We start from the raw sequence: 22,360 nt of genomic DNA on the forward strand, positions 1-22,360 counted from the left end.
TCTCAGAGGCTGTAGTGATTTTGCATGGGAGGGCTCTTGAGCCAGAGCCTGTGTGTCTGTGGGGGGAGCATCCTGCCTTTGCTGAGGATGTTGGTGCTTGGCTGTCAGCACTTCCCCACTCTGGTCTTCAGGGCACTGCTGCACTTGTCACTAGCAATTCCCCCTGCAATTCCCACTGCTGGTCAGTAGCCAGAATTAGGGGTTGCTTTTGTGGCAGTGTTCCCTCTGCCAGGTGAAAGTGTCCTGTGTCCCTACTGTCCCCCTCCATCACACTGCCCAGTGTAGGCTGTTCCATTGCTATGCTCACTTGGAGCTGTTTCCTGAGCATTACTCCTGGTTTTTTTTCTTTTATTTTGCCTTCCCCACTGAGGTGTGGAGGAATTAGGAATGTGTGTCAGAGGTATAGCTTCCATGTGCTAAAGGCTGTTTACTCTCCAGGTTCCCCCTTTAATCCAGTGGTTTGACAGATCTGACCTAATTAAAAGAGCCACTCGTTTTCATGAATGTCATACCAATTACATGAATGAACACTGTGACAGGATGAGACTGCACAGTGAAATCTTCCCCTTTTGACAATGGAAGCATCCCAATTAGTGTTTTCTCTCCCTTAACATCTATATTATATTTCTAGAAGGTCTGCTTGTCTCCCTTTGCGAATTCTGACCCTTTCAGTTGTTCCTCTCTATCACAACGTCCGTAATGGTTGGGCTGTAGCCTACATCAGTGAATAAATCTGCCCTCATGGGTTGATAGCTTCAGTGTCACTTTAGGTGGATAGCATTCTTCTTCTTAGCAGACCCTTTAAAATTTTGTGAGATGGAAGCCATGACTGTTTACCTTTAAGATTGATTATGGAGCAAGCTAGTCTAAAAACTGCCTTTTAATTGTATGTGTTGGAACCAAATAATTGGTTATGCAAGCATCAACATAGGCATGCTGGATCTGACAAAACCCACCTCACTCCATATCCTGATTTGTGCCTTGGTCACTGGTAGGAGAGAAGTAAAATCAGGACGAGTAAAGGGCATCTTCACCTGATGTATTCCTGTTTATAATTTGGGAAAATAATATAATATCTTATAATCCATGATGATTTAGGGAATCCCAGAGCAGTAACTGGTATATAAACAATTGTGGATGAGTGTTTGCCGTGACACCCTTTGGTGGCTGCCAGAAACGTAAGTCTGTGTTTTGACTTTCCAGCAGAATTCCTGTGTCAGCAGTTGCAGGATGCCCTGCTGTGCTGTTTCAGGGATATCTGTGCTCAGTAAGATGCTACTACCCCTGTGCATATCCTTAGGGCTGCATTTTTGCCCTTACACTGGTAGTACTCAGCAGTCTGAGTCTTCCTAAACATGTTAATGAGAATGGGAAATAAAATACATCACATTGTTGGGAAGGGCTGCGGTGATGTTTTGTCTTTGCATGTTTGATTTAAAATATTTTTGAGATTTTAAAAAAACCAAACTATTGTACGTTTCCTGTTTTTCTGTAAATACAGTGCTAATGGAAAGTGCACAGGCAGAAATTACCATTTATTTGTATATTGTGTGCCCAGGTTAAGGTAATGAAGCAATTTAGTGTCTCAGAAATTCATGTCCTGAAATGCTTACATTATTAACATTATAAGGTATAGGCTTTAAGTACAGTTTTTTCTTATTACAATTAAAAAAGCTGAATGAAATGAGGCTGTCATGATTGTTACTGGTCTGACAGATTTCCAAGAAATTCTGTAATATCACTTTGTAGTATTTCATGCAGAGGTTAGGTAACAGCTAAGGTAATAAACATGCCTGGAGACTTCAGTAAAATTAAATTTTATTAGTTCATTTTTGCTGATGATATGCTAGTTCTCACTATTTAATTAAATAAATACTTTTTAAAAATGCCATTTGTTCCCTACATTTCAGAAAGAGTTTCCTATTTACTGTAATTAAACATGGATTTTTGCAGGTCTTGGACATTCTGATTTCTTACTGTTTTTCAGCTCTTTGAATGCATATCAGATTCTGTTTCTTTCAGGTTTTTTCCTCAATTTTGGCACCTTCTTTAGCAGTTCAAGAACTTTGATACTAGTCATCCCCTGCCCTGTGTGTTTCTAATTCTCTGAATGTTAAGATATCTGAAACCATACAGATGCTGGATAAAACTAACATCTACCAAAGAGATTTCAGTTGTTGACACCCTCATACTTCATTTGCTTTTTACTTTTTTTCCTTTTCTTTTTTCTTTCTCTTCATGCTAATCATTATCTGGCTATGAAAGGATGTCGGCTCATCATTGGGGGAAGGCTTTTGCGAAAAGGTGGGTTTTGTGTTGTGTTCCAAATGTAGCTGGTCTTGGGTGCAGTCCCTCCCTTGCAGTAAGGTCTCTCACAAATGGACATGTTTTACTTCATTTCCTTCTGGGTTGAGTAATAATAGGGTGGGGCTGAGGGGAGGAGGAGAATGTTTTGTTTTGGGGTTTTTTTAAATGACAAAGGTTGTCCTGTTAGCTTGAAAATGGATGGTGCAAAAAAGAAACAAACATTTAAAGTATTTAAAAGATTTTTAAATGCAATCTGGTGCATGCCAAGACATGGAAAAAAGTGCTTTATTGTCATGAGTGGATTTCAGGAATTTTTTCTTTTAAAAGAGGTGGTGACTGGCAAACCTGAAGTTGCACAAAGTACCTCATGTCCTTGCCTTAGTTTCCCTCTACAGTGTAATGGTCTTGCTTTACATGAAGACAGATATTTTGGGAATCACTTAGCCCTGGTGAGTTCATTAGCAAGTGTTATTCTTACACAGAAAACACCTCCAGGAAATACAACTCACCTACCACAATATATGGAAATTTACTAGAAATGAGCACATGCTGATTTTAAGTTTTATGTTTTTAAGACAAAGCCTGTATCTTCTTGAAACCGTATAAATGTGGACCTGGAAAAGAAGCCTGAAATTGAAGAGAGTTTTGGAGGATCAGTATAGTGAGGAAGGCAAAACCTGGAGATTGGAGGGAAAAGATAAATGACATTCATCTCAATTTGGGGAGCAGAAGATGCTATTGCCATTTCTTTGGGCTGAGATTGGCACTGTTAACGTGTTTGCTGAGGAAACTGCCCTGGGAAGTACTTGAGCACAGCCAGATGCTGAACAAGCCAATGCATGATTTGAGCTTTTGTTGGACCACCTATATTTTGCTTTTTGCCCACACCATTTAGCTTTCCATCTGCCTATCACGGCTTCTTGAAAATGACTAGGCTGGGAGAAACACTTTCGCTCAGTTTTGAGTTTGTGCTCTTCATTTCCATATGCAAAAGAAAATCCATGTTGAAATGGACAATCTGTTTTCTGTGGTTTTTAGAAAGCTTGTTGTCTGTTCAGTGTAATAATGTAACTGACAGAGGAAGGACTTGCTGATAGATTTATTTATGTGAAGTGGAATATAGTCCAAATTAGATATGGTTGCAAATGGCTGGATTTCTATAGAGGGAAGCATGGCTTTGAGCAAATCAGTTGGAGAGAACTGAACTGCTTAGGAACACACAGCTTGATACTTAAAACCCACAGCTGAAAAAGGTCATATTCTTGAAAAGAAATAATCTGGGTTGGAGTGGAAATGCAAACCTCCATACAAGGAGATTGTGTTCAGTTTATCAGCCCTAGTCCAAATCAGTTCACAGCTTTTCATGCTGCCCTTTAAATGCAGAGCTAGGAAGCATGAAAAAAGTATAGAACACAAGAAGTCATTTCTCAACAAGAGGACAGTGAAGCTCCCAAGACACAATTACTGTGTGGTTTGCTGTGTGGAATAGAGTTTGTTAGTATAACAGAACCTTTCCTTTTCCTGATAGTGCTTATGTGAAGTAGGGTATGAGTCAGATCAATTTTGGCTAACCTGTTCTCTGGCTTGTGACTGTGTCGTGCCTGATGCCCACATCTCAGCTGCTTCTTAGGCTAGCTCAGGGCTAACAGTGTTTTTGTTCCAGCACAACTACTGTGTTTTCAGAGTCAGCTGTGTGGTTCAAAAGCTGTTGAATTGAAGTTGTTGAATGTGTCTGCTGGAGAGCCTAAGCTAACAAGCCCTGCTGGGAGGCAGTCTGGCTCCTGCTGCAGGCAGCTTGTGCTGAGTGCCCAGGTGTGGAAGGGCTGTAGTTTAAATAGTTCTGATACACTTCTTCTTTTGAGGAAGGTTATCAGCTGAGTGAAGTGCAGTGTAAGTAGTACAGCTGTATTCCTGGGATGCTGTACTTGAACTGAAATGAACCTTCCTCTAATATATCCAAGAAATATCCTTATGGCCCTGTACAGAACATCCTGGTCCCTGATCACCAGGGGTGGCAATGTAGGAGAATGTTAGCACCTAGAATCAGCAGTTGCTGCTTTTTTCTAGCTGGTCTGAATAATTTGACACTGAAAGGTATGAAAGGAGCTGACGGAGAAGTTCTCTGCACTGTGTGTTGCAAGGTTTGTTAGAAGTCAAAGTTTAGGGAAATACAGAGGATTGGCATTGCTATGCCAGTACACACAGGGGTGGCTAAGGTGGCCTGAACAATCAGCACCAGCCTGGCATTAAGGACATGCAAAATACTGACACTGTTGATATAGGATTTCACTGGCTTTAGTAGGTCCTTCAGTTGTTGACTGCTTGTCCTTCCTCTCCTTGAGAATTACTGATTGATAAACACCCCGTTGTTGCAGGTCTCAAGATATTATTGAGAACACTGAATTATTATCAAGCCTTGACTTTTTACTGGATATTGCTATGGATATGCTTCTTGTTCTTGTGCCAGTTATTAGTGGTTTGGAAAAAAACATGTGCTCTTGCTCCTGAAAACTGTGATAAAGTTGCTAGACTATGAAATAGGGCAGGATGGGTCTTTTATTAGGAGCACTTGATATTCTGCATGAAAAGAAACTTTGCATTTCACTTCAGCCAAGTGTGGTCATGCATGTAGGGATCCAGGAATGAGAAGAAGCAGCAGATCAGGGTTGATGTTGAGTGGTCAGGTACAGCTGGCCTTCTGCAAAGAGGGTTGGTTCTGCCCCTGTGAAATCAGTGGGGTGTTGAACAGAAGATGCAGCCTCTGTGTTAGTCCTGCTGCACCTACTCTTGGTATGGTAGGTCCATGTCTACCATGAGCCCCACAAAAAGATGTTGGAAGAATAGAGGAGGGTTCTCAACAGGAGTACAGAAATGTTTCCTTGTCTTTAATCATTGATACAGCAGCCTGTTCAGGGAGCTCCATGTACATATCACTTACTGAAATGGAAGGGTGTTGTCACCAGAGAAATGAAGTACCTCCATGGGAAGTGCAAATCTTGTGGCAATGCAGTAGCCAGGCAGTAAGGAGAAGCTAAAGCCATATTGATACTAAAACATTGTGTGTTTTTTAAAATAGTAACTATTGAAACAATTTTCCAGGAGTTGCCATAGACTTCTATCAGTAGCATTTCTTAAATGAAAGTATTTTTAAAAATAATTTGATCACAACTGTTGCACTCAAATGAACAAATCAAGGAGCCCAAGATGGGAGAGTGTATGGTCACAAGGTTACATCAGGCAAGTGAAACTGGCCAAGTGTCATGCAAGCACGGATTTGTTCATTTGTGCCTGTACCATGGTTGTTAGCTCTTGAGGTATGATCTCATCCTCATACACAGTGATTTGCAGACTGAATGTTCCTCTATGCCAGTTTCTTGGTTGTCCCAAATGGGTTTCAGCAACAGGAGGAGTAGTAGAAGAGCAAGATCTGGGGTTTCTGGGATGACTATGAATTTAATGTGTCATCTTTGGTGGAGTCAGATATTTGTTCCACCTTTGAAGGCCCCTAAACATTTTTAACTAATACTTTAATGAGTGTGGTTGGTGTATGGGCCTTAACCATGAGTGAAGAATGTAAGAGGGCGCCTGCTCTTACATAAACAGGCTGTCAGGAAGTGAAAAAATACTTAAATCTTAACCGTGTAATCTAATGAGTAAGGACTGTTACAGATAATATATAACCATTCCTTTTTGCAATCAGTAGCTATTCAGGGAAACGAGAGTGAAAGGAACTTGAAAGATTGCAGACAGTGTCTCAGATCTCTGTAACTGGTTTTCAGCTTATCAATATTCAAGGTTTCAGTTATATTAGGTAAGATTTCTTTCCTTGTTCTCCAGGTCATCCTGGGTGTTTGCAGTCATATGGATCTGTAGGAACACAAGTTTAGTACCACAGGAAAGAAAAAAACCATTTTTTTAAATTAGTGTAAGTTGTCCAGTAAGGGTTAACAATTTGTGATCTTGGAAAATCTGTATTCGTGTTTCCTTTCCAAAGGCTTTCCTGCACTAGTTATGCAAATGGGAAATAACATTAAACACCTCTATATTTTGTGCCTGATGTGGCAGTCCAAGTAAGTTACTTAGAAATGCTCAGCTGTTGCAGTGCAGGTGATGTTCCACTGTCTTGACCAGGTGACGAGGTGAATTCTGTGTCACGAACTGGGCCCCACTTTATTGCCCCATCAGAACAAAGTTCAGTGTGAGCGTGAAGTTTCAGTTGGATCCTTTGAAGGTTTCTTCAAAGGCATTGCTGATGTTTTTGAATGCTGTGTGCTTGTCCTCATTGCTGTGTTTTGTGTGTGTTGCTCAGCCTTACCCTGTGTGTGTTTTTGTTGCAGCACACGTCCCATGGAGACGGACGGCAGGAGGTTTCCTCCAGAACTGGGCGCTCTGGAGCTCGCTGCAGGAACTCCATAGCCTCCTGTGCTGATGAGCAGCCACACATTGGAAATTACAGACTCCTTAAAACCATTGGAAAGGGGAATTTTGCAAAAGTGAAGCTGGCAAGGCACATCCTAACTGGCAGAGAGGTAAACAGCATGGTATGGGTGTAAACAGCAGTGAGTTGCTGTAGGTGTGAAGGTTCTCTTGGAATAGCACCATCTAAGTTGGTGAACACAGAGCACATTTTACTAGAGATATTGCCACTGATGCAGAAAAAAGCAGAAATTGAAAACTTTTTTTTTAGTACGATTACAAAACAATTTCTCTTGGAAATGGTTTCTTAAACTTGTATTTTTGGCGAGTCTCTGTCCTGCTGAATTATGTTAAAATTTGCTTCTAATATTCTTGGATAAATCCTCCATTTTCAAAAACCAGATCAATATACAGCAATTAAATAAGCTTGTTGGAAGGACTGCCTCTTAGTGTCTTTATACTTCAGGAGGTAAAGTCAGGCATGAGAACTAAATGTTGTCTTAATTATGTTCCAAGTAGCCCAAATGCAGTATTTTCTTGCCAGAGCCATGTCTGTCCCAGGAATCCTAGGGTGGATCATCCTAGGGTGTGTTTAGTGCTGGGTGGCTTTGGGAGGATGCTTCAGTTTGTTCAGGGATAGTCCTGTTCCAGTGACAGTTTCCTCAATGTGTGCAGTATAGACAAGCTTCCTCTTGCATCTCTTCTTGGAGTCAAACTCAGCTCCATATTTAGTTCCTACATGCCACTGCAAGTAATTAATCACTGGCACTTAATGGTGGTTCTGATTTAGTGATCTATAGTCCTGTCTGCTTGTTACTAGAAGGTGTTTCTTGGTGCTGTTTTATTAAAAGCAACCTTGAAGTACTGAAAGAGGGAGAAGCACCTTGCTAACCTTTTCTTGCCAAACCTGTCTGATGAAGTGAATGTTTGCTGATACCAGCAAGGACTTTTACAGAAACTCTGCTGCTGACTGCAGTGCTTTGAGGGAATTTCTCTTTTCTGAGGTAATACAGGGCTCAGTAGCAGGAACAGAGGGAAGAAGAGAGGGGACATCATTTTGCAAGAGCTATTGAGATAGATTTTTTTTTTTTTTTGGCTGACAGTTCCCTTTGTCTTCTGATGTTAAAGTTAGTTCTCATTTGTAGAGAAAGTTTTTGATTAATTCCTTTCCCCTTAAGTTCCCTCCTCTTTTTACTGATGCTTAAGATGGGATGTGCAAGTACTTGGTTGGTATTTCTTTGCTCTTACTATAGGTATGGAACTTGGAGATAGATATGTGTCACTCTTTGCAAAAAGCAAAGTACATTTTTCTTTACTTGCAGTTGACCTCTGGTTCATTATTTTTCTTTGAAATTTCAACAAATAAAGGGGACAGTGTAAAATTTTTGGCTAAATTTGGAAAGATTTGAGTACTAAGCTTCTTCCACTGTCATGGAATTGATGTAGTTTGATCAACTGAGAGCATAAATACTTTCTGGGTTGTGGCCATTGGAATGAGTGTCATTCCTTAGAAGGGAACAATTAAGTTAATTTTATAGGTATATCTTCAAGATATTTCAAGCTTTTTTCTTTTTTTTAAGAGGGAGAAGAGTAAAATTTCTCTTCCTGCTGGATAAACTGTACAATGTTGATAATTTTATATGCCTGTGACCAGAATTGTTTCCAATATTCTGGAGAGCAATTTCCCCAATGTCATTACTTCACCCTTGCCCTTACTTTTTATATGTATTTATCTGATCAATCTTCAGATTGCTAGGCTTTCTCATGGCTGTTAAATTGATGTGTTTTGCTTGTGATCAGCAACAGCACCAACCTTGTATGTTGAATCTCAGTTTCATTGCTAACTCATCTCCAAGGCTGTTTAAATTGGTTTTCCATTGTGTTTGATGGTGCCTCTTAACTCCTTCAACAGATTTAATCATTATGCTTTGACATCCTCTGCCAAGGCCACTGATACAGATATTAAACAAGATTGGCCCCAAAATCTTGTCCTTGAAAAACTCTTACTCATTTATTTCCAACTTAATACCTCTTTAGCCTCTTTTTAAAGGAAAAAATAAAAACAACTCCGTGCACTTTTCAGCTTATCTAGTTGAAAAATTTCCATGCAGCCTCTTAGATGAGGCTTTTCATTAGTCCAGGTAGTCATGTCTTGTGTGTTTCCATAGGGTACAGTTAACTGTAGGAAAATATGTTGCATTTAAACCTTCTCTTTCCTTGGTTTTCCCTGCCAGTTTCAAGTTCAGGAATTTTATGATGAATTGGAAAAAAAAAAATTGTCTGCTCATTTCTAAACCCAGCTCTGCTCTTCTGTTCTTGGTAGATGCTAGGAACCTGTGCTGCAAGAATGTTTTTTTTCTTTCTCCTTTGAAAATCTGTTTCTTGTAAGAATTCCAGGGTCATATTCTCAGCCTGGCCTCAGCCAGATGGCACTTAGCTTTCTGAATTTGTGATTTCCTGCTTTACACTCTTTCTCCTGCAGCCTGTCCTGTCTTTGTTCCTGTTCTTTTTTCCATCTTATGTACCAAAACCTAAACTAAATGCTTAGCTTTGGGAGTTACAGTGAAATGAGTTTTCATCTCTGCTGTGTTCTTGCTGTATTTGAACCCCACTTATCTTTTCCTTGTTATCTGTGTCTCTGTTCTGAATGTCCTTTTAAGCAACCATGTCAGGTTCACTTTTTGGCAATTGCTTCTTTATATCTCTGTGCTGAGTAGTTTCCAAATCCTGAAGCAGATCAGCACTTTTCTGTCCCTTCCTGGGAGGAGGATATGTTTGTTTAAGCATTCTTTTAGGGTAGCTGCTCATCTCCTTGCATCTGGAGTCCTTCCCTGGGAGTTTTCCTGTTGCTTGAGATGAAGATTTCATGTTTCCAAGTGGAGTAAGTTCTAGGACTCCTTTTCATTTCCATTTTTAGTATGTCTAAATGAGTGCTCATCTTCAAATTACTGAAAGGAAGAAATGATCAGAACATCAGCCTAATTTGAGGGGGTTGGATTGTCTTGCAAGGAGTGTGAGGCCAGAGATCAGCTTCACTGCATTAGGGCTGGTGCTTGGGCACACCATCCTTCTTGGTCCTCTGCCTGGGAGAGTGTTATTTGTAGGCTGTCTGCCCTTTTGAAGCCACAAGTCTTCATTGTCAATCTGCTTTTCTTAATTCTTTGACTGCAATCCATGTATTTGCTGTTGTACTTTTATCAAAAGGTGTTTCCTCTGACAAGTTTTCTGTACTTGCCAAAATGAATCTAAAAGATAAAACTACCTTTTGCTATTACTGAGGTGGCCAAAATTATTCTGGACCCTTCTGTTCTTTAAAGACATGTTCAGTTAATAGCCAGGGAGCTGAAGTTTCCCAGTGAGCTGAATTCTTTCAGAACTCAAGTCTGACTCCAAGGAATCTATTGTCATCTTCTTTCTGTTCTTCTCTTGGAAAAAGTGAAATTTAAGAGGGAGAAAGCATTCTGAATAGTAGCAGTTTGGCCAATTTGCTCAGTGTTCCAACTCCTGATTTCTTTCACTCCCTTATTCAAATCATGTAGGAGGGATGTTTTAAGTCACATTATTGTGAATGGTGGAAGCAAACTCAGTTCTAATTCTATTAACAATTTCACACAGAATATCATGGCAATGGTGTAATAGTGTAGGTGGATGTGCATTTTTCAGCACTGGCCCCAGCTCACAGTGCATGAAACCATTCCAAATGCACTTTATGTAAAGAGAGCAAAGTTTCTGCTTTAAAAGGCAATTTAATGTTTTATTAACTGTACTTAGAAAAGTCTCCATTTAACTTTGTCAGAACTGCTCTTGAGGGTAGGCTGCCTTTGCCTGTGATTTGGAGACCTTATCAAGGCACCTGAAGTTGTTCCCTGTTCTAATGATGGGTTCAAGCTCTCACAGCCCATGTTAACACATTGTACTCTCAGTGTTCATGTGGATAGGAATTCTCTAAATTCACCCTGCCTTTAAGGCTATAATTAGTGCACTGAACACGCCTGAGAGTCTGTGTTCTGGAAAACTGAGGTCTCTACCTTCCCTTTATCTCCAGGGCTGAATTTGCTTGACATTGTCAGTGCTGAGGTGAGCTGGTTTTGCAGTAACATGGCACCTTAAGGCTTGGTGGGTTAAGAAAAGTTTACATCTTGTAAAGATTCACCAGAATGGTGCAGCCAAGAACTAAAATGCAAACTTCTCTGAGTGGAATGTGCTTACTAAGTGAACAGCTGTGGGTAGTCTTGGGGCACCAGGTCACTTTCAAATAACATTATCTGCTGTTGACAAAGGCAGTGCTCACTACATCCAGCATTAGAAGAGTCCAGCAGTATAATCCAGAGTTATAAGAGATTGCAGGAAGTGAGTAACTTTGAACTATTGTCACAAAGTTAACAAGAGGCATAAAGGTAGAGATAAAAATCTTTCTTGGTTTTGTACACAGCTGCTAATATAAAAATACCTATTGCTTAATGCCTTTCTCTCTTGTTTGTATTTTGAAGTGATTTCTCAAGGTTTTGCAATGGAATTTTGCCTCGGGAAACAGTGATCTATAATTTCAGTAGCTTGCCTTAGAAGAAAACACTCCCCAGAGTAAAAACATTCTTAGATGGCTTCTCAGTCATGTCTCATCGTATCTTGCAGCTAGAAGAGCTCAAAATAAGTCTTGAATATCAGTTTCAGAAAGCACCATATCCATTATATAACTCTGTGATGCACCCAAGCGTTGAACACCGCTCCCCTCTTACCCTCTCCATCGTGACAATCCATCCCTGTGTTTTTGCACTTGAATGTAGGGATATAAATTGGCTTTGATGTAAGATATTCTTTATTCCATATGTCACCAACCCCAAGTTAATGAGGTGACAAAGATAGCTCAGAGTGATGCAGGGAAATGGGAGCTGTGGCATGGGAAGGAGCAGCATCTACTGTTTGAGCCAAAAACTGAAGTGGAGTTGAAAGCCTTTGCTTTGCACCAGTGAGGTATTATAATCAGCTGAGTTGCAGCATCTTGCCTCTTTGAGAGACACCATCTCCTTCTGTAGAGCTTCTTCTGGTGTGTTTAGTCTCTAATTTAGAAAGAAAAAATACCAATTGGCATGTAATTCTAGAAAGATTCTCATTTCTTGTTCTGCCTTGTCCAGTATCCAAACTGCATTGCCCTGAAGTTTCTGTTGCCTATTCATTGCTTCAAATCTTCAGGTTCTGACTAGTTAGCATGGTATGGAATTATCTTCTGTTTATTGTGTGAATTTTTTATTATGTTCTTTAATATTTCTGTGCAACATTTACTGAAAAGAGGAGAACAAGGAATGTACTTACCCAGAGTGTTGTACTACAGCCAATGTGTTTTTGTTGATTTCCAAGTGATACTTTTGTTAATACCCATCAGGGAGCAAATTGACACAAATATTTAGTGAATTTCCAAAGATGAGCTTACTTCTTGCCAAATTTGTGTGGAAATGCTTTCAATATGCTCTGAAATCTCTGCTTTTAGAAACTGCCAATGCCCAGTCACTACTGTGTAATCTGTTGTGTAATTAGACTGTGTAAATATTATCTGTAGGCACACTGCTCTCTATCAGGGCACTGCCTGCTGCTGGAGCTTCCACTGTCATGACTGTGATGGTCTTAATGTCAAGTCAAACACTCAGCAAGCTTCTCATCTTAATATCCTTAAAATACCAGGCTTTTTCCATTCCTGCTTCTAGTTTAAATACAAGTGTATAATTTGCAGAAGGACCTTAAGTGTTTTTTGTGTAATTTTAATGTTTTCCATGTCTGTTACTGGATTTGAGCATGTTGTAATAACGTGTATTGTTCCTATGGAAAATACTGATCATGAACTCCTCCTTTAGGTTGCCATAAAAATAATTGACAAAACACAGCTGAACCCAACTAGTCTACAAAAGGTATGTTTTTACATTTAATCTTTCAACTTTATTATAACTTGTTTTCTTCCCCACCTCCTTCCATTAACCCTGAATGCCTGTGCTGGAGAATCTGAAGCATTGCATACCTTTGCACACATCTGACTACTGTATTTAATAACTGGTTTTGTGACAGATATTTCTGACAGCCCTGCAGTTGTTCAAGCTGAACTCATGTGGAGCTGTAAACTGAGAAAACAGTGGTATTTGCCACTTCCTTTGTCTTCCAAGCAGAGCTGACTCTGTAGAGAGGACCTGTGGTTTGGTGTCATGCCCCCATGTCTCCTTTGTGCCGGTTGCTTTGTTAAACTTAGAAATGCAAAACTTATGTTCTGTCCTCTTAAACTGGCCTTGAAAATGCTGCCTGTGGACTGCAGGCCAGGCAGTATCTGTGCCTTTCATGTAGCTTGCAGCAGGAGAGGTGATGCAGTTGTGTGAAACAAATTGGGCCATGTCTATTCTGGTTTCTTCCCTCTAGCTCTGAATGTTTAATGTGCTGTTACAGTTGTATCACCTTATCTTTTTAGTACAGAGTGATAAACCCTGCTCTTTCATTAGGCAACCCAGTCTGTTTGGGAATCCGTGCAGGAAGTACATTTAAATGTTACTTTTACTTGGGACTTCTCTAGCTCTGTCCTTTTAAGTTCTGCAGTCAAAGGCTTTTTGTTTACTTTTGAGTACTTTGATAAAAACCCCCTTGAAATATTTCTGTTTGAACAAGAGAATATGCAGAATTTACCTGCAAACAAAATGAAAGAGGATAACTAGAGCAAACTGGAGCATATACACATTTGTATTTTATGCAAATACTAAAAAGATCACTTGACTAGACTTTTTATCAAGATTAATGGTGCAAAAGTAAATTGGAAAAACACACAAGTTCTTACATTTTATGGTTTCATTGAGAGGCAAAGAATAACCAGTAGAAGAAAGGCTCCGTCATCCAAGCAGGTGGCAGCTTTTTGTGACTCTGTAGACAGGGTAAAAATTGATAATCTGATTCCATTTTTCTCAGAATTTTTCTCAGTTTAGTCCCTGAGGTTACTGGTGGTTTCTGGGTAAGCAGGGTGAAAATAAAGTGCAAATTAGGTAATATGATGGATCAGATAAAGTTGATTTCTGTGGCAGATTGCAACTTGGAACGCCTAAATAAAAATGGTTGGATGCTTGAAGCGCTTGAAAGTGAAACAAAAGCTGTGTGATAAAAATGGGAAATACCAGGGCATGGGAAGAATGGTCAGAGGGAAGTAAAGAGGCCATGTTTTCAGTTAAAAATGTAAAATCATAGTCCTTCGAATAGTGTTACTTGAAAGTGGGCTCTAATGCCAGTTTGAGCTCATGTGGGGACACAACACAAACCTTTTACACATCACAGATGTTCAGTTGGAAAAGCTACAACCTGGCAGTGTGCATGATGGTCCTTTGAGTACTGGGTTTCAGCTGGCTCAGTGTCCGCTAATGGCTCCATCTCTGTTGTAATTTAATTTTCATTTACAGTTTATAAAATTCGATTATGAAATGTGATTTGTAGTGTGATCTTGTGTACCACTGGACTTCTTAACTGGGAATCTGGAAGAGTAGTACCGAATTCTTCCAGGGCAGTACCAAATATCTATCAATATTTGGTATCAATAGTACCAAATATCTATTTGGTATCAATAGTACCAAATAGCAGGGCAGATATCAGATCAAATTTGTGGAGTGAAATTGCAAATGTGCTCTCATCTCTAAACTCATTTGTTATACGAGCACAAATAGAATTTAGTGAGGTGTATCAGTTTTCACTTCAAAAACTGAAAGTAGCTTTATAAAATTAAATTCCTGCTTGCCATAGGAAGCAGAGGGAATGCCCAACATACAACTTGCCACCTTTGCCTGACCAGGGCTTTTTGTGTTGCGAGCCTTTGCCCCTTTCCCCAGCGCTGCCGGCGGCGCCGCAGCCTCACAGCTGCACACGGGACCTGTGGATGCGGGGGAAGCTCAGAGGGAAGTGCTTCTGATCCTGCACTTCTGCAGAGGGAGATAAAATATTTGAGGTATGGTGGGGAGGGAAGGGCTGTGCCCAGAAGAGGGTGTGGTGTGCAGCGTCTCAGCTGCGGTGTAGCTGCATGCCCGAGTCATCCTTAGGTGGGGAAACAAATGGTGATTAAAGGCTGCCAGTTGTGATTTCTTTGTGCTCCGTCTTGCACATCGATACTTCAGCTGCCAGGAAGAAGTTAACCTTGTTAGGGACAGGCTTTGCTTTCCGGAGCAGCCATTCCTGGTATGCCCTCCCTGACAGCTCTGTGCTGACACTCAGCAGCGCGGCTCTGAAGGGTCGGGTTTCTTGTCTGCTGCTGAGGAAGTTCTGTGGCAGCCACATGCAGCTACTCTGTACTGTTGTTTTAGGAGCCAATTACTGCTCTGCTGCCCTTGCTTAGTGAAGAGGAAGCTGTAACTGGTACTTCCCTGCTTTGAAAGAAAAGGGAATTCTTAGAGGTTTTTTCCCATGCTGGTGGTGTTAGTCATAGTCACTGTTCTTCACAAATGGACTCGTGTGTGCAATTCCAGTGGATATTGGTCTCACTGCGAGCAAGTGCTGATGCTACAGAGTTCACTTCCTCCTAAACAAAAAATAAAACAGTTTGGGTTTTTTTTTTCCTTTGATTTACCAATGCCGTTATATGCAAGAGTTTTTTTAGCAAGCCCGTGTAATAGCACTAAATCATTTCTCGTTTTCCTGTTTTAGAACTTGGCTCCTCAGCCAAATATTTTTGTTCATTATGTGCAGATGTTTTGCCACTTACTTGGGCAATATTTATTGTTAAAGCATTTAAGTGTTCTTAAACATCAATTGTAACATGGTTCATGTCCTTTCTGACCATGGGTCAATCAGTGTTTTAAGAACTGCAAGAAAAGTATGAGAATTTTAAATGCTCAGGCCCTTCTGTTTGTAATGAGTATCCCTTTCTGTTTCCAAGTTGTGCTTAGTTTGAGGCAAACTTGTATTGTGTAAAGGCTTTTTGCTTGAGGTTCTTTATTAGTTGTGGGGCATATTTCAGTGAGCAGTTACCAGGAGAAGCCAAATACACAGGTCAGGCTTGAGCTGGCTTGGGACAACATCCTGTGAAAAGCCTCCTCCTTTAAGGGACAAGGTGACCAGGAGAGGTTGGTGCTCTGCAGCTGGCACTGACTCACTTTTTAGCAAACTTTTTCAGTATTTTTAAAATAATTTGTTACAGTCTTTTGATAGCTACTGTGGGAGCACTTCTAGTCTGTCTTTTGCTGCGTTCAAAGAGAGTTAAACTAAAAGAACCAGCTTCCATTGCTGGTTCGTTGGGGTTTTTTTATTCAGTTTTTTGGCTCACAGCATTAATTAAATGGCATTCTTTTCCTGTATCTGACATGGCTTGCACTCAAAGGACCAGACCACAACAAAGCTGAAAGCCATTTGTTTGGCAGACTAAGGATGTTTGTCTTTGCCTGGAAACGTTTGTAGAGCTCCTGTTGATGGAAAATGAGCTGTTCAACAAGCTGGGAGTAGTTTTGGATCTCAGTATTAGAAATTAAACTGATGAGAACTGTTTTCAGTTGTTTGTGTGCCTTTATGGTTTCATTATGACCAGTAATTTCCTAACACTAAGAAAATAAGTTTCTGTATTGAGAACCTTCGTGTTACATTTTCTGATATTGCACCTTGTTCTGTGTTCCTGTGAGCAGGGAACCTCAGAGGTGTGAGGTTTTATCATACGTGGCTGTTTGCAATGAATTTTATTGTGTGATGATAGTTACCAGGTCATTTCCTAGAAGCTGATGCACATAATAAAATCTGTAAAACCTTTATCCAGCATACTTTGAGAAAGTTTTATGATATGTATATTTTATTCCTCTGTCAGAAACAGACTATAACACATATTACAATGTCAGGAATTTATAGATAAATATATCTATTTCCCCAGATATCCCCATCTTTGTCAAAATGTGACATATAACAGATAAACTGACTAAGGATGCATGATCTAAAGTGCATTTATCTAACTAAAATTACAGTTTGGTGGTGGTTGTATCCTATTCTCAAGTATTTTTATTTTTAATTTCCTCTGAGGCAGAAATAGTCTGTTTTTTACAAGAGCTTGTTCCTAGTCACCCACTTGAACAAATGGCTCATGAAGGAGAAGCTGCTTTTTGACATGCTTCATTTGGGTTAGTAAAGCAGAGCAGTCATTTTGTGGACCAGTGTTTTGGTGAGGGTGTGACCCTGTAGGCTTTATCTGGGTATTGGGGGTGGAAGATATCAGGTACCGATTGAGAGTGAATTAATCCAACTCTCTTTGAAATTGTAACAACTGATAAGAGCCTTTCAGTTATATAAGCTATGATTAAAAGTATTAATGGAGCACTCAGAATATATTATACACCAGTTTAGCTGAAATGAATGAAAAGCAAGAAAAAATAGCTATAGATTCAACTGCTTTTAAATTCCTGATGATCAAGAGAGAGATGATGTAGTCTACCCTGTCTGATTACATATGAAAAAGCTCCAGAAATAACATAGTTTAAAAAAGAAAAGATGGCAATTTTACCTCTCTAGAGGATAAAGCAAACGTGTGCACAGAGGTTTTGAAACTATTTTGCATGGCCAATAATTACTTGATAAATCAATCGTGATTTCATTTAAGCAGCTTGTCATGTAGCAAAGTGTCAGGCACAGACCTGGGTAACAAGATAATTAAAAGCATTTGGAAAACTGTTTGTTTTTTCTCTGTTCAGGTAGTGTGCCAATCCCAGCTGGTGCTGTAGCAGAGAAATGGTCTCCTGGGCAGTGCAGTGAGGATTGCTCCCCAGATGTTGGCATTTCAGAAATTCTGTGATTCTGAAATATCAGAAAGCAGAGCATGGTTAGAACAGCCGGTCTCCAAATCGTGAATTTGTCCTATTGATTTATTTAAAACCCACCCCTTGCATTTTCTTTCATTAAAAATCACAAAGGCACAAGGATTTTGCTTTGTTGACTCTTTGGTTGTTTTCTGTTTGTTTCTAATGTTTCACCTTTTTTTTATTACAAAGTTTCACCTTTTCTTTGCTATTACTGAGTAAATACACTTACAAGTTTTTGAGTTGTTACTAATATGTGTAGACATACCAAATTTCTTCACTTTATCTGAAGTCTAACCTGAGCCAAATCCTCCAGCAGCATTTTTTTTCCCTACTGCAATTAACTATGCTGTTCTCCCTATTCTATATTTACAAAACTGTTGGGTTTTTTTCCTATGTCTGCATTCACCTGGAGCTGTGGACTTCTATTCTACTTCAGTCTCTTTACATGAAGTTCAATATGATGTTAAGTTACTGATATTCCTGTAGAAATTTGTGTTAGGTTTCTCATAAAACCTCTTGATTACTCCCACTTTTTGAAGCATGCTGTTAGAAAAATAATTGACACTGAAGAACATCAGCCCTCTGCAGTCTTGGTGAGCTGCAGAGGGAGAACAGCTCCACACCTGGCTGCCATGCAGTGTTGTGCATAAAAAGAGAATTCTTTGGTTTTCTGAATACAAAAGTATTTATGCTTTTTTTGTAATAATATTTTATCTTGGAACTGCTTTTCATTTATCTGCTATTTACCAGCTTTGTTCAAAGCAATGTTTCATATTGCAGAAACACCACCTGTGGCATTTTTAGTATTATGGTTATGAATTTCTGTGTATCTTACAATAGTCTTTCGCAGAAGAGAGGTGAAAATAATTAACAACTGTTCAGTCATGACTTTGCTTTCATTTCTAGTTTGTTAAATGTCACTCCCTATTTTCATGAAGCTGCAGAAGGACGGAGTTTGCTCTGTGTGACAGGCAAAATTGAAATATTCAGAAATAGTTACTCAAGCAAAGTGCTCTTCACACAAGTATTGGCAGTGGGGGAGGAACAGACAGGACATGAAACATGACAATATCCTTACAGTCAGTACACAATCTCTGGATTTAGGGCAGGGGATATAATCTCATCCTGCAGGTTGAAATGGGCAGTTGTCCCTCACCATCATCCTTCTGGGATGGGCTAGAGATGGAGTGCTTTTATGTGGGGAAGTTGTGTGTTTTGTGAGGTATTTCTGTTAAATCATTCCTGTACCTTGTGTGTCAGTCAGGGTTAGCAGCAGTGCTTGCAGGAAGGGAAGCAGCAGAAGGGGTCAGGAAAGCACCATTTGTGTTGTGCCCTGTTAATTTTGGCCGGTACATTAATTGTGCTGCACCTGGGCAGTGTCTGGGGCTGATCAGGGGAGCTGTGCTGGCAGACCAGGCTGCTGTGCCTCTGTTGCCTTGCAGCAATGCTTCTGAAGGGCTCAGGGCTGCCCTTGTCTTCCCTGCTCTCTGCAGAACCTGCTGGTGTAGGTGGATAACGTGGTTTTTGCACAATATAAACAGCTGATGTTTCACCTGTGAGCTGCTGCTGTAGCACAGGAATTCTTGGGCTTTAACAAAGTACAGAAGAATGCTGAATTCGTACCAGTAACATACTGCAGTGGTCTTCTGAAGGTGTTCTGGTGGGGATTCACAAGAATTTGGAGCTGTACTTTTTGTGAAGGGAGTGAAAGATGTGTGAGATGTATTGGTCAGCAGGAAGCTGCATGGGCTCACAGTACTCTTCTGACCCCAAAAGTCTGCAAACCACAGGGCTAAGGTCACTTCTTTCCTGAGCTGTTTAGAGTTCTTCCTGGGTGTTTGCATGCTTTTGAGGGTTGATTTGTTTGGGAGGGGTGTTAGGCAGGCATTTAACTCTTCCCTTCAAAAAGTGCCTATTTAATGAACTTCATTGATAATGTTTAATAATGTTTGCCCTTTCTGTTTAAATGACTGTATCAAAGTCTTTAATCTTTAAGGAGAATGGCTGCTTGTTAGTGATTTCATTAACTTATTTCATGTTTTATGTTTATTTCAGCTCTTTAGAGAAGTAAGAATAATGAAGATCTTAAATCATCCAAATATAGGTATCGTGTTTCTTTCACATAATTTCCGTCTCTGGAGAAGTTTTAGCTTTTTCACTGTTAAGATTGCTGTGGCATGAGTTTAAAAGATTATTTTGCACTGGAGTGTGAATTTACTCTAAGATAGCAGTAATAACTGGTATTTCAGAACTGTGTGTTTAAAAAAATAAAATAAACATTGGGATCCCATTGCACAGAACTGTTATTTGCATAGCTAACTGATAAATTTGCTCCTTTTGAATATAGTATTGATTTTTGACTGAATTCAGGTTCTCATTAAAAATTAACATTTAAAATTTAAAAAATAAGAAATCTCATTAAAAACTAGCATATCAAAACGAAGAAGTGGTCAAGAATTTTTTCAAGTTTGTACATTTAAATGATGTGGTACTCCTGTGGGAGTGTCAGCAGGCTGGTAACTGATTTGTCACCACGTGTGTCAGTTCAGTGCACGTGTGTGGCTATTGCTGATGCTCAAATCTGTGCATGTTCTGCTTAGTTCAGTTATGTTCCCATGTAAATGAAGCAAAGTATTGATTCTTGAGAATATGTTGTTCTGTATGAGTTGGCCAAACGTGTTAGAGTATTTTCTGCTTAGGAGCATTAGACAGAAAGCTTCTTTAGAATAAATAGTCTGATATTATCAAGTGGCAGGCAAACAGTTTGGGCATTTTTCTCTCACAGGATTCTGTGGGGTGTTAACATAATGCTTCTGCAGCTAGTTAACTGATGTCTAAATGTCTTTCTCTTTTAGTGAAGCTATTTGAAGTCATTGAAACTGAAAAAACTCTCTATTTAATAATGGAATATGCAAGTGGGGGTAAGTACCTCTTTGCTGCAGTGACACTCTAAGCAGATTGCCAAGTGAGAGAAAGCACTTGTTTTCTTGAAAGCTTTGCTTTCTTTTTCAGCAAATATTTATGTCAAGGTAGTGTAAAATATTAAGCAAAATCTTTAATATTCACTGGGACTTGTTTGGTCAACATAAATAATTCATGTAACTTGTAAAACCAGCTTCTAAATTTACTACAACTTAGTAACATTTGCTTTTTTTTCACAACTCTAATTAACTGGGAATCTTTTCTCAGCCACTGATTGTTCCTGCCCATAACAAATACTAATGTTCTCAATTTACTGTATTCAGTTCCCTACCTCTGGTGTCCTGTTTTGTATAAGATATTTGGCAAAATCATGTTCAGATGAAACATTTCTGTGTTTCTTTAATTGTTGCTTTCAAAAGCATGAGCACTGCAACTTCTGTTTTTAGATGTTGATGACATCTTACATATCTTAATCACAGGCCTTCTACTGTCATGAATTGTTAGGCTTAGCCTTATGCCATTTTAGAAGGAGCTTAAATGCTCTTCCTCATTCTGCAGGGGATGGAAAAATGCACATTGTGCAGTGTCAGATATTTTCACCAGAGCCAGAATTAAGGTATTCAGGCTTAAGTTACTCCTTGCTGGCTAGAACTTAATATCACTCAGCTTGTCAGTGTGACCCTTGAGCACCAGCATCTGGGAATCTCAAACACTTGAGGCTTTTCTTTAGGGGCAGGAAAGAGATAGACTTTTTTCAGAGAAAATCAGTGTTGAATTCAGACTCTTACATTGCATCATGTGAAGTTTAATCAATTGCTGCAAATAAAGCAAGATTCTCTACCCACCTGTCTTTTCTTCCAGCAGCTTCCTAAATGCTCAGCCAAGGTTTGCCTAAACAGGAACAGAGTGGGAATAGTCCCATTAAAATATTGACTAGTACAGGTGTTTGGGGAGACATCTTTGTGTTGTTTGATAGTCTTAGACTTAAAAGTGAAGTCTTATTGCCATCTAGTGATTGGCTTCTAGGAGGAAGAAAGGCCAGTGGTTCTCTAAAGGAGTGAGGACCTTTCCTGGGGTGATAAGGGAGAGGTAAGCACTGTTCTGGTCTAAAAGGCCAAGAGCTGTGCCTTTGATGTGCCATGCTGTGCAAGACAGGAATGGCTGGCAAGCACAGAGCAGGCATCACCTTCCCTGTTTCCTCTTTATCAAGGTAGAGGTCATCTTGTTGCACATGAACTCTGGCTGCAGGATGAAAGACATGATTGCTACAGCTGCAGCACTTCACATAAATTTGGGATAATTCTTTCCCTGATGTCTCTTCCCCTGAATTATGAAGAAGTGTTCAGGTTTGCTGCTTCAAGGTTTTTTGAGAAACAGCTGTGAAATACAGCTTGGGAGAGTTACCTGAGTTGAGTATTTAAGGATACCCTGCAGAGAGAAAACTATTTTATGGGAAATCCTGACATTCCCTCAGATGGCTCAGTGCTTGCTGTTCCTGCAGTGTGACTCCTTTTTTTTTTTATTGCAATCTGGTGGAGTTGCATCTTTTAAAAAAATAAATATGATATTACTCAGCTCTTCCCTTGTGAGGTGGCTGTCTACAAAACCATGTTTCCTTGCTCAGTAGGGAATGTTTAAATATTTGAACCACTTCTGAAGATTTTATGGTTTTTGCATACAAGTGAGTACTTTTAAAAGCTGTGTTATTATTCTGTGTTTGTAGTTCTTGCCTACATGACTGTTGGTTTTTAGTAAAGAAAATCTCCCATGCTTTCACAAACATGTCAGTGTTTCATGGGCCAGTGGCCTGCACCTAAAGCTCAAACATTGTAGTCTGTGTTGATGTGCTCTAAAATGACTGCATTGGTTAAAGAGGGGAAAAGTGAAACACAGATTTTCAGTAATCTTTGGTCATGCACAGCTGTACAACAGCGGCCTTG

General features: G+C 39.7%; 1 protein-coding gene across 15 annotated transcripts in view; it reads left to right on the forward strand.

The window, feature by feature from the left end:
* MARK3 (microtubule affinity regulating kinase 3) overlaps positions 1–22,360 on the forward strand; it is a 62,072-nt gene that overhangs the window by 6,015 nt on the left and 33,697 nt on the right. For 10 of the 15 annotated variants that reach the window (XM_058026534.1, XM_058026537.1, XM_058026540.1 and 7 more), the window contains exons 2-6: positions 2,266–2,304; positions 6,645–6,836; positions 12,570–12,623; positions 19,554–19,602; positions 20,354–20,419. In XM_058026534.1, the coding sequence (XP_057882517.1) occupies positions 2,266–2,304; positions 6,645–6,836; positions 12,570–12,623; positions 19,554–19,602; positions 20,354–20,419 (400 nt within the window). The remainder of the gene's footprint in view (positions 1–2,265; positions 2,305–6,644; positions 6,837–12,569; positions 12,624–19,553; positions 19,603–20,353; positions 20,420–22,360) is intronic. The other 5 variants (XM_058026544.1, XM_058026549.1, XM_058026536.1 and 2 more) reach the window with 1 other exon arrangement.

The sequence above is a fragment of the Melospiza georgiana genome, chromosome 6 (assembly GCF_028018845.1).
Source record: "Melospiza georgiana isolate bMelGeo1 chromosome 6, bMelGeo1.pri, whole genome shotgun sequence".
In the NCBI taxonomy this organism is placed as follows: Eukaryota; Metazoa; Chordata; class Aves; order Passeriformes; family Passerellidae; genus Melospiza; species Melospiza georgiana.